At 45.0% G+C, this 12,055-nt stretch overlaps 1 protein-coding gene across 22 annotated transcripts in view; it reads left to right on the top strand.

The window, feature by feature from the left end:
- Window positions 1-11,367, top strand: part of lrrfip1a (leucine rich repeat (in FLII) interacting protein 1a) — a 31,316-nt gene extending 19,949 nt beyond the window's left edge. For 15 of the 22 annotated variants that reach the window (XM_044132927.1, XM_044132933.1, XM_044132931.1 and 12 more), the window contains 7 exons: window positions 182-253; window positions 441-611; window positions 1,002-1,094; window positions 2,491-2,583; window positions 2,673-2,765; window positions 2,839-2,977; window positions 4,209-8,375. In XM_044132927.1, the coding sequence (XP_043988862.1) occupies window positions 182-253; window positions 441-611; window positions 1,002-1,094; window positions 2,491-2,583; window positions 2,673-2,765; window positions 2,839-2,977; window positions 4,209-6,952 (3,405 nt within the window). In that variant the 3' untranslated portion in view covers window positions 6,953-8,375. Of the gene's footprint in view, window positions 1-181; window positions 254-440; window positions 612-1,001; window positions 1,095-2,490; window positions 2,584-2,672; window positions 2,766-2,838; window positions 2,978-4,208; window positions 8,376-9,502; window positions 9,553-9,625; window positions 9,738-9,823; window positions 9,904-10,588; window positions 10,694-10,768 lie in introns of those variants that run through there. The other 7 variants (XM_044132930.1, XM_044132942.1, XM_044132946.1 and 4 more) reach the window with 5 other exon arrangements.
- Window positions 11,368-12,055: the final 688 nt, after the last annotated feature.

The raw sequence follows: 12,055 nt of genomic DNA, 5'->3' as shown, positions 1-12,055 counted from the left end.
AATCTGATCCGAACTTCAACCCAGAGGAAACGCTCCGTCAGGCTCGGTTCTGTCACGGACAGACGGACCCCGCTGGTTCTGCTCTGACCGTTTCCTCTCCACATCACTTCTGCCGCTGCTGCCGTCACCGTGCTTCACCTTCATCGCTCCTCTTCCTCTCTGCTGCCGCTCTGCCCACCAGGAGATCCATGAGCTGAAAGATCAGATTCAGGACGTGGAAACAAAGTACCAGCAGAACCTGAAGGAAGCGAAGGTACCATCCTGAAGCGTTGCTAACTAACTGAGCTAGCTTTAGCTAAACAGCACAAATTAGAAACTTCCTCTGTTTGTCTAGAAACCGCTGATCTTCCTGCTGAAGCTGCATCTTCATCTCTGCTCTGCGCTCGTCTGCTCAGGTTTTACTGTTTGATGTCACTTCCTGTTCCTTCCTTCTCCACCAGGAGGCGCTGGCGGAGGTGGAGGAGAAGTACCGTAAGGCCATGGTGTCCAACGCCCAGCTGGACAACGAGAAGAACAACCTGATGTACCAGGTGGACACGCTCAAAGACTCTCTGATGGAGCTGGAGGAGCTGCTGTCCGAGTCGCGGCGCCAGTACGACGACAAGCTCAAGGTGATCCGGATGTTTTTGTTCTCACCATGAAGACAAACTGGAACCCGGTGCCGCCGGGATTTCAGTCCAGCTTCAGAACCCGGAGCAAGGCGATGCTAACTCGCAAGTTAGCCAAAACCGCTAACCAGAAACATTACTTCCTGCTGTCACTGAAGTGCTATACCTACACTGTCATTAGCAGAAGCTAATGCTAAAGCTAACTTCAATTCAGATTATATCTGAAGCACCAATTTAATTTTGACATAATTCACATTTTCTACAAGGGTCTTAGATTGTAGGTTTATCGCTTATCTTTTTCTCTCCTGTCTGATTTGTGCGGTTGTTTTAAATAAGGTGGGTTAGCTCCAATGCTAGCTGCGGTTTCCTCACCAGCTCTGCTGCCCCCTGCAGGAGTTTGAGCGGCAGAAACACAACCACAGCGTTCTGCAGTTCCAGTTCGACGAGCTGAAGGAGACCTTGAAGCAAAGCGAAGAGCTGCTGAACGTGAGTGTTCCTTCTCTTCCTCCTCTTCCTCCTCTTCCTCCTCTTCCTCCTCAGGAATCCACACGGACAGAACCGCTTGTAAAGTTACACATAAGATTTAAATGAAAGGCTTTAATCTGGAAATTCCACATCAGATCAGGTTGAAATTTGGTGTCAAATGAGGGAGAGTTATTATTATTATTATTATTATTATTATTATTATTATTATTATTATTCTGAGATAGACTCAGAAAGATGAGATAGACTCTGAGTCAATTATCAACAAAAATATTAGTTATTACATATGTAACAATTTTCTCTTATAAATTAATAAACTGGAAGTCTTAAACTTTGGTTGATCTAATTTATAGAAATCCAACCTGAACCAGGAGCTAAATATTTAGTTGGTCAGAAGAGCCTGGCTTCGGTCATCCAGATGAATCTTCATCAGGATGTGAAGGAAACCTTTCAGATTTCAGCTGGAGATATGAAAATTACTATTATTAGTAGTTTTCAAACTAAATATTTAAAAGCTAATCTGAGGTAGCAGGCTAACTATAACTTAATACCTAAATATTTATTTAGCTTGGAACTATGAAATTTATACAGTAATCCCTCGTTTATCGCGGGGGTTACGTTCCGAAAATGACCCGCGATAAGTGAAATCCGCGAAATAGAAAACTTTTTTTTTTACAATTAGCAACTATTACATGTACTGTATACAAATACAGTGACTCACGTGTCGGCCGTTTCACTGCTCTTCAGACTGCTGCATCCTGACTGCGCTCTGCAGTGTTCTCTTCTTCGAAATTACAAGATAATTTGGCCAACATAATGTAAATTTGCCAAGCTGTTTTATGTACGTACATATAACTGCACGAGACGACAAAATGATAGCACAATTCGTAGCATGTTTTGATACAAGAAGCGGGAGTGAGTTTTTAGCGAATCAGAATGCAGAGCACAATGCACCAAAAAAAAAAAAAAAAGCATTATGAAAATCCGCGAAATAGCGAATCCGCGATAAGTGAACCGCGAAGTGGCGAGGGATCACTGTATATGTATTAATAACAAGGTGGAAGTTTGTCTTTAAACATGGAGTCCATTTTTTATTGTGCAACTTTACGAACAACTTCCTGTAGACAGACTGATGTCTGACAGAAACCAGCCGCTCGGCTCTAAGCAGGCGGCGAGTTCGACCGCGGCGGCGTGTTCGACCAAGGGCGCAGTTCGACGCAAGGCGGCGAAGTTCGACCAAGGGCGGCGAAGTTCGACTGGCGGCGCGTGATCACAAGGGCGCGTGTTCGACTGCATGTTCGACTGCATGTTCGACTGCATGATTGGCTGCTCTCACTTCCTCCTCAGTGCTCACTTTCCTTCTTCCTGTCGACTTCTCCTCCGTCTTCCTGCCGTTTAGGAGATCCGCCAGCTGCGGCTGAAGCAGGACGGTTACGTTAGAGAAATATCCGACCTCCAGGAGACGGTGGAGTGGAAGGATAAAAAGATCGGGGTATGACCTCTGACCCCATTCCTCCTTTTGCATGAAATGTTTCCGCTCTGCGTCTTCTCACTGCTCCTCTGCTTCCCGCTGCCGCTCAGGCGCTGGAGCGGCAGAAAGAATATTCAGACGCCATCCGCTTGGAGCGGGATGAGCTCAGGGAGGAGACGGTGAAGCTGAAGGATATTCTGAAGGTACCGAGCGGAACCCACTGCTGGTTTCCTCTGCGCCGCTCTCTGTTGCTAACATGCTAGCTGTTCTGTGCAGAAACACGGGATAGTGCTGGGACCGGACCTGAACGTCAATGGAGACGCCGGGCCGTCGGAGGTGGACGGGTCAGCTGGAGCGGAGCCGCGGCCGACCCAGGAGTCCCAGCCGACTCCCGCTGAAGGAAACGGCGTCCTCGGTAAAAACTGCTGCTGGGCTCAGACTGAACGCATGCAGCTCCTCCTGCTCCTCATCCCTGACTCATTTCACTGCTTCCACTTCGGTGATCCTCTGAGTTTTTCTAAAATTCTCTTTGTTTGAGATGTGATTTTACTGAACCTTCAAACCCAGAAGGATCTGATTAAAGATCATCAACATTTCTGTCATTGGTGACGAGTCGACCGTAAAAAGAGATTCACAAAAACGACATTTATTAGTAAAATATTATAATTGATTATCGGAAAACAAAGAGAATCGCCAGCGTTAATTCTTAAAGGGATAGTTTGATGTTTCAGGTTCAGTGGAGAGGTTATAAGCAGTCAGTAGCTGTAAATATTTAGTATTGATATCTGTAATATTCTCTGCTGTTTTCTGGATTATTTCCTGAAATAATAATAATAATAAAAATAGTTTCTGGAAAGCTGAAATGTGTCAGAGTTTCCAATCAGGATGAAGAATCTAGGAAAGCTGCTTTCTGAGTGCTTGGAGACTTAACAGCCTGGCACCCTCCCAGAGGTTTAAAAGCTCTGTGTGGTGATGCCCGTCTACCTGTAGCTCACTTGTCGTTTAGGCTCCAATTCTGACCAGCATTGTTCCTCTGATCCCTTGTTTATCAAACCAGTATAGCGTACACTAGGTTAGCAAACCTTGCAGTGACTCTGAGCCTCAGTAGTCTTTCTAAGGGTTTAGGTTCTGTCCTCCATTACTGCCTCTGCAAGAGTCCAAACTGGTAGGACAGTGACTGCTTAAACCTTTCCTCTGACAAACCAAACTGTTCCTTTAAGTAGGACACATGCATCTGACATCTAGCTGTTCCCTCGAAGCTAACGTCTGCTCTGCACACTTCCTCCTCCTCCACTGTGAGTGTTTCCTCCTGCTCTGGCTTTAATGGGGCGTCTCCTGATCTGATGGGAGTTGGGTCATGAGCGCAGAAGTGTTGAGCGGCTGCCTCCTGGTGCGATCCACGCCGTTTTCTCTTGATGATTGTCTCCAGGCTTCCCTCTCGTCCCCAGCTGGTGGGGAATGAAGGTGTTCTTCTTCTCCTCTTTGGCTTCTCCTGCTCTGTCAGACATCTTGGCTCTGAGCTTCACCGAATCGGTTCGTTGTTCCTCCTGTCCCTTACTGCTGCTGGTGCGCCTCCTGATGAACTTTGCAATGCAGAAAGCTGTTTGTTGGCCGTCTATCACCGTCTGCTCTCCATGATCTCCCAGGCAGCACAGAGGACTTGAGGGCTTGCAGAGAGGAAGACGTGGCTCCAGAGCAGAAAGACGAAACACTGGAGGACGTCAAAGAGAATCGCTTGAGCTGTGATGATCAGGCTCCAGAAGCCCAGACCTGCTTTCCCTTTGAGGAAAGTCACCTCGACGGTCAAAAAACCGTAGAGCCGATTGATTGTCCAGATCCTAAAGCGAAAGCCATAATCGTTGTCAGCCAAGATCTTCAGCAGATCCAGACATCTGGAGAAACAGAAACATCTGAGGTTGATTCCATCAGTCATCCAGGTTTAGCCAAAACCCAAAGTACCGGCACTGAAGCAGCTGGCGGCGACCTTTCAGGAGGTCAAGAAAGTAAACAGGAAGTTGTTACGACAGAATCTTTAGCCAAACAAGGTGTCCCAGTTGGACTGAACTCAGAATCTCAACAAGAGCCTGAGGAGGCAGAAAACAACGAGGCTGAGAAAACGGCAAGTAAGTCCCAGGCTCAGGTCTCTACCGCGTCAGGGAAGAAGAAGAAAAAGAAGAAGAAGGTAAAGAAAAAAGACCAACAAAAAGCTGGAACCGAGAAGCAAAACGAGAAGACCAGTAAGGTTTCAGTTGTACAGAATAACGGGCTCACAGCAGAACAGGATACCAGTGAGTCCATAGCTAAACCTCAAGACAACCAAGAACCTGAGAAAGTAAAACATCTGGAACCCTCTGAAAATCATCCTACCAAAGGAAATCTGCAAGAACCCAACACAGAAGGTTCAGAAGGTCACAACCAAGAGAAAACTACAGAAGGAGCTGATGTTCTGGGATCGACCCTGGTGCCTCATCTTGGAGTGGAGATCATTGACGATACGCAGAACCAGGAATGTGAAGATCCAAAAAAGCCAAATGAAGGTTCTGCTGTTGAATCCCTCAAGGAATCTGAAATAACTGGTCCTGATCAAGAAGGTAATCTCGTCACATGTAAGAGCAAAGATGATCCTGATTGGAGTGAAGATGCCCCTGCAAGAGAAAACACCTCAGATCTCCAATCAACCACAGATCACGTTTCTGGGGATGAAGGGAAAACCGGAAACACGGAGATGTTGGAACAAAGTGATACTGTGGGATCTTCTGAAACATCTTGTCACATCGTAACGAGAGCAGAGCTTTCCGAGGATGAACAGAACAAGGAAACATCTCCAACAGCCAAAGAAACCGCAGGACACCCTGAAGGATTCTTCCAAGATGAACCAGGGGAAGAATCTGTTCCAGAGTCCAAGACGGTCGAAGGTAATGCTAGAGAAACAAATCTGCCCTCAAACAAAGGCAATGAAGGTCCAAACAAACACCTTCCATCATGTGACGATACTGCTACCACCCCAGCCTTCCAGGAACCCAACAATGATCATGTTTCAGGAGATCAGGAAGAGGAAACTTTGACATTTGAGATGCTAGATGAAGCTGGTGCTGTGGAATCACTTGAAACTCCAGATGAGCAGCTTGTTGAGGTTCTGCAGAACCAGGAAGAAACTTCAGAACCAGAGAAACATGAATCAGTGCAGCAAACCACAGAAACTTCTCAAGCTGAAACAATGAAGGGGCCCAATGAGTCTGAAACATCTGAAGATGTTAAAGAGATGGAATCTGAAACTGGTTCTGATCGAGAAGCAAACCTTCTGACTTCTGGAAAGAGTGAAGATCCTGAAGAGGCGTTTCCTCCGGACAGTTCTTCACCAGAAGTCCAAAACGTCCGCACCGAGTCAGAATCAGTGGATGGAGACGAGAAGATGATTTACAACTCTGAAAGCATTGTTGAGTTGGCTGGTGAAGAACAGGATGGAGTTCCTGAGTCCAGAACCGGTTCTGAAATTAATGAGGAAACATCTGCATCATCAGCAAACGATGATGCCAGAGATCAACCCGAAACCTCGTCAACCTCAAAGAGCACCAAGCTTTCCATGAGGGAACCAGAGAAGGCAGCTGAGCCAGACGATGTAGAACCATCGGAGACCTCTGAAGAAATCTGCCAAGATGATGAAGAGTTGAATGGAGGAAGAGGAGAACCTGAAGAGCCACCGTTACACATGAAAGATGAGATGGAATTAGTTGATCTAACCAAAGCAGAAACTGGAGATACTGGTTCTCCTCCCAAAGAAGAGCAGAAGGAAGCATCTGCTGAACAACCAGAGCCTGAAGATCGTCCAAACACTGAGGAGGTAAAAACTTCTCAAGGTCCTCTGGCTGAGCAGGTGAAGGAATCCATGGAGGAACCTGAGGGGGATGATTCACCCCCATACGGTCAGCTGGACGAGGACGACGGAGAGGAAGACGAAGGACAGTCTTTTGATTTTGATGACTTGGATGTGGAAGCAGCTGTTGAATCTGCTCTGTCCAACAAACTGGAACAGGAAGACGTTAAGGAAGGAGCTGAAGTCAACAGGAAGAATCCAGAGCTTTGCCAAAGTAACGCGGAGACAAAGGCAGAAGATGGTGAGGTGAAGGTTTCCGAGGATGACAACAGCAAAGTTGATCAGCCTTCAACTCAAAACAACCTGCTGTGTGGAGATGACACACCTGAAAAGGTTGGAAATGTTCCAGAGAACATCGAGCAGAGAACGTCCTCAACAGTTGAGGAAGGGTTAGATGCCACCAAGGTGCCTTCAGACCCACAAAAGACTCCAGAACAAACCGATGGCGTACCGCAGGCAGGGAAAGACCCAAAGAAGAAGAAAGGCAAGACTAAAGAGGACTGTAAGATGTCTTAGTTGGTCTAAGCAGGACGGGTCTAAAATGGGCCACATGCACACCAGTGATGATTCAGTTTGCAAAGAGCTGGAACATCTAGAACCTGATCGGTACTGGCTACTGAAGCAACCAGAGGCGGTGCTAGCAGCACTTCATGGAGTTTGATGGGGTTTGATGTCACAGTGACCCGATGGTGGAACCAGAGAATCCACTCGTTGTTTCATTGGTACCGTGTTTCAGAACCAGGAAAATTCTGTCCGTTCAGGACGCTACGTACATCTCAGAAACACAAGAGCAGAACTTCCACCGCATTGCGGTGTAGCCGCGCCCACTTAGGATTTTGGAGCAGTTGCAAACTCCCAGATCAGATCTCCAAACAAACACCTTTGGAGAAAGAACAAATGTCCTGGAGTGTTTCCATCCCTTCAGGACGGCGGCTGACGGCGAAACACTCTAGGAAAACATGAATGAAACTCCGAAACACAAAAACAATAAAACGATGAAATGAAAAACACTCCAACCAGAGGAAGCAGAAGCAAAAGGAAAATGATGCTAATAGCAAAAACAGCAGGTAGTATAAAATACTGCAACCTGGTTCCACAAACAGAAGTCCTCCAGACCACTAGGGGGCGTCTGGAGCAGGTAATATTACCTACAGAAATATGATGCTGAAGCATAACTAACCTTTTCTGTCTTCCTCCAACTTTCTTCTGGACTTTACGGAGAATCCAGATGATTTGGTGACCGACTCCCCCTGGTGGTCTGGAGGACTAATGTTTCATGGAGCCAGTTTGCAGCATTTTGAACTTGCTGTTGTTTTTACCATTGGTGGTATTTTCCCTTTTGCGTTTATTTCCTGTGGTTGCAGCGTTTTCTGTTTGAGAGTTTGTCAGTCATGTGACAAACTCTCATGTGGGTTTGCACCATCAGACCTCCTGCCAACCCTCAGTCAAACTCCCTGAAGTTCTGCTGAGCTCTGGCTGATCCATCCCAGACCAACCAGCTGCTCAGTTCACGTCTCTGGTCTGCATGTGGCCCAAATCCCAGGAAAACTGTTGCCCAGCGATGTGGCGTAAAGCGCCCTCTGCTGGAGAGTTTATCTCTCTACAAGTTGTCAGAATATTTAAAGTCCTCTCAGCACTTTGACGTTTTCCTGAACGAACTGAATGCAAGAGATGTTGAGTGACCAGAACTGTTCATCTCTGGTTTATTGAACTGATATCATGTTTACCGTCTTCCTGCCTTCATGGTGTAACTGTAAACATTCAGGCCAAAGCAGCTTCTATGTGTTTTTCTCTGTTTTCCTGGAGAGCAGATCAGGCTCTTCGCTTCCCTCTGGAGTTCAGAATGACTTTGATTTTGTTTGCATCTTGTTGCACTAAACCGTTAAACCCTGCTGTTACCGTTGCTCTAAATAAACATCTACTGAAACTTTTTGATGAAGCGGCGGTGTGTGTAATTGACTGTGTGCATGCTAACACCATCACCCCTCCACCCCTGCTGGATGCTGCATGCCTCGGTTCTCCCTCCCATCCATCTCCCTGGCTGCTGCCACCCTGCGGTACGTTCACACACTCCTCTTTAAATAAATCTCTGCTGTACTCATTGATTTGATCTGCAATGCTGCAGGAAAGTCTTGATTCTTCTCCCATCTGTAAATTTTGAAAATAAGACTTTCCTTTTTCACTCAGTGATGTTAATTATTTATTTGTAGATGTTTTACATGATAATATGCAAAAAAGAAAAAAAGCATTTTGGGGAATTCCTGCTACCAGTTGGAGCATCCAGAGGTTCTAGATGGTTCTTCAGCTCCATCACATGATGCTGCGGTATTGGTGCCAAAATTCAGAGTATGGCTCATCTAGCAGTGGCTACATTCATGTCGCAGGAGAATATATTCATAAGCTAGCTACTGATCCGGTACCGCTAACTAAGTCTGCCGCTAAATGAGGAGGAGAGTTAGTTAGCATTAGCTTTGGAGATGATTAGCAGGCCCAGGACTGTCTGGATTGCCTTTGTCCTCTGCTGTCCAGAGGCCTAGCGTTAGCTTTGGATAAGCTAGAGTTAACATTGGACAGGCTAGCATCAGCTCGGGATGGGCGCTGGCGTTAGCCTTGGATAGTCTAACAACCAGTGTGCTGGAGCTGGTCCTCCAAGACTTTCAGTGTCTTTTATTTGCTCTAGTTTGAAACTTTCAATACATAAACACTTAAAACCTGGACTGGATTATTCACACTAAAAGCAGAATGTTTAAAACCATTGTGTGAACGTTGAATAAAAGAATGGCTGGTTTAAACTGGGTGTCAGAAAAACGTCTGCCATATTTAAACAGTATGTTTTCCTACGCTGCCAGTTTCGAAGAGCAGAAAAGAGCATCGTGAATCAAATGTTCTTAAGGAACATTAAAGATGCCAGGAATTGAGGTAGCAATGATTTTCTAATTTAACAAGAACATGAATTATTTATGAAGATCACTTCAACAGATAACAGGAAGCTCTGAAACTGAACTGATAAATTTCACCAAACTGATCATTTATTTCACTCATAAACAATGTTTTGTCTGTTTTCAGAGATTCGTTTGAGGAAACTAGTGGATGAGCGTGAAAAAATGATTGAACAGGTGAGTTTTAAAGGAAATGCAGGTGAGGTGATTTATGAAGCTGGAGGTTTTACATCAGGAGATCCTTTTGCAGATAAAGAAACTAAAATCCCAGCTAGACCAGAAGAACGGCGCAGACAGCGGTTCCAGTCCAGATGAGGAAGTCGCTGAAAACGGAAACGACCCGAACATCATGGAGTTACAGAGTGGGTGGAGCGGGCCGTGGAAAAAACTTCTGGGTTTTTCTTTAACGTCTCAAACAAACGAGCGATTTCCTGTGATTCTTCTCCAGGAGACTCCAGCAGGCAAATAAACGACCTGAAGTTCAAACTGGTGAAGGCGGAACAGGAAGTGACGGCTTTAGAGCAAAACGTGAGCAAGAGATCGTCTGTCTGCTCCACAGGCTGTATTGTAGAAAAGTATTCACACCCCAGCTTTGTTTTTAAAATTGGATCACATTCAAACCTCAAACTTAAATAGTTCTTGCTGGTTGGAACTTCAGAAATGACCTTGTCGCTTAGCTGATAAGCTAACTAGCAGCTAAGCTAGCGGGACAACTAGCATGCCATTTCACTCTCTAAATAGTCTAGATAAGAGTGACAAATGTTATAAGATAAAAACTTAATGGAAATTATTTTCATATGCTTAGTCACGTTAGTCAACCTAAAATTAAACAAAACTTTTTACTCCTAGTGTCATTTTTCCCGTGAGAAATAAAGCAGGAAAACAGTGCATCAAACCGTCACGTGGGGAGCACCGCCACCTTGTGGTGTAACTTGGTACAACACCTCGATTCAGTTTACAGTACTTAGCCGTTTAATTTTGTTAAATTATCAATAGAGCAAAACAATGTGATCGCACCAAATTTGATCAGTTTGTTACATGTTGGATCATGTTAAGGTATATTTGGAGATTGAACTTTTAAAAATTAAAAAAAGTCAAATTCTAGTTCTTTTGTTAAAGTTTGGTTTGAATGTGAAAACCTTGAACAGGTGTGAATGCTTTAGAGCGGTTCTGTGATCTCTTCGGGGTTCTGAGTGGTTTCTGTGGTGTGCAGGTGACCAGACTGGAGGGTCATGTGACGCGCTACAAATCTGCAGCGGAGAACGCAGAGAAGGTGGAGGACGAGCTGAAGGCGGAGAAACGCAAACTGCAGAGAGAGGCACGGTGTTTCTGGAAGCTGGACAGTTCAGGAAGCAGAGTTCAGGCTAACTGTGATTCTCCTTTGGTCCAACAGCTGCGGACGGCGCTGGATAAGATCGAGGAGCTGGAGTCGAGCAACAGCCACCTGAATAAAAGACTGGAGAAGATGAAGTCGAGCCGCGGCATGGCCCAGACGCCGTAACAGAACCCGTCAGGCTCCCTCCAAACTACCCAACTCCCAACGTGCCATTTTCTGTCTGCTCCCCGTGGAAAGGAATTCTGCTCGGCGTCGATCCTGGACCCAAACGGGTCGGTGTGGACGCTCTTCTTCAGCTCCAGCAGTTCAGGCTCTGTGTGACCGTCCGTCTCCACCTACAGACAAACTGTTTCCCAGTTTCTTGAACTCAACACATTTTACAGGATTGATACCTTCCTATCCCTTCTCTCCTTCACTGCTGGTTCTGCACCGCAGCAGTTCGACTGGACGCCGACGCAGCCGCGTCTCCAAGCTGCTTCCTGCTTCCTGTAGTCGGTCACTGGTTGGCTCGTAAAAACGCTGAGACTTGCTGAGGAAACACAGGAGTTACCAGACACACTGGGGAGATGCTGTTCACTGTTTACAAAGCTTTAAATGTTTGTAAGGACACATGAAGAACTGCAATCTGTGCAATAAAATATCTGAGATTCTCTTCATTTTTCCACTTTGTGTTGTTGGACTTACAGGCAGCAGGTGCTGCAGCACCTCATTAAATACTGTGTGGGTACGGGGCAAGATCACTGTCAATAAGAAATGTATACACAGGAGTCTACGTTTGTCAGTATATAAATTTAAGATTTGTATTTGTTTTGCGTTTTTAATTTTTGCAAACAAAACAGTTCACAAATTTATCAACAATGAAGCTGTCAAAATTACTGACATTATGAATGGAAGAACGTGTAAATTTGTGATTTACACAAATTTACACTTTCAATCAACTGCAAATTATTGTAACTTGATTCATAACTTTTAAACTTGTATTCTCAGAGATAAAACCAGAATTCATATGTACGAGTTGAAAAACACGGAACAAAAGATAAATTTAAGCAAATCTTAAATTTATCCACGTTTAGTGATAAATTTAGTTTCCAACACTTACATTTGTTATTGGCAGTAATCTTCTCCCATACATGAATGCTGAATGTGCAGCTGCTCTGCTGAAGGAGAAACTTTCATTTGGTCTGTTAAAATAAATTAAAATATTCAGAAATATGCTGAAGTGGGATTCAAACAAACTGAATGTCAGAAGGTTTATTACTGTAGAAATAAGTTTTAAATGTTGCCGAATCCCTTGGAAAGTTGACATTGATTAGCATACTAGCACTAGCTAACATTTTAGCTCTA

Source organism: Gambusia affinis, linkage group LG11, assembly GCF_019740435.1.
Source record: "Gambusia affinis linkage group LG11, SWU_Gaff_1.0, whole genome shotgun sequence".
NCBI lineage: Eukaryota > Metazoa > Chordata > Actinopteri > Cyprinodontiformes > Poeciliidae > Gambusia > Gambusia affinis.
The sequence above is the reverse complement of the archived record's forward strand: the minus strand, read 5'-3'. Positions and strand labels throughout refer to the sequence as shown.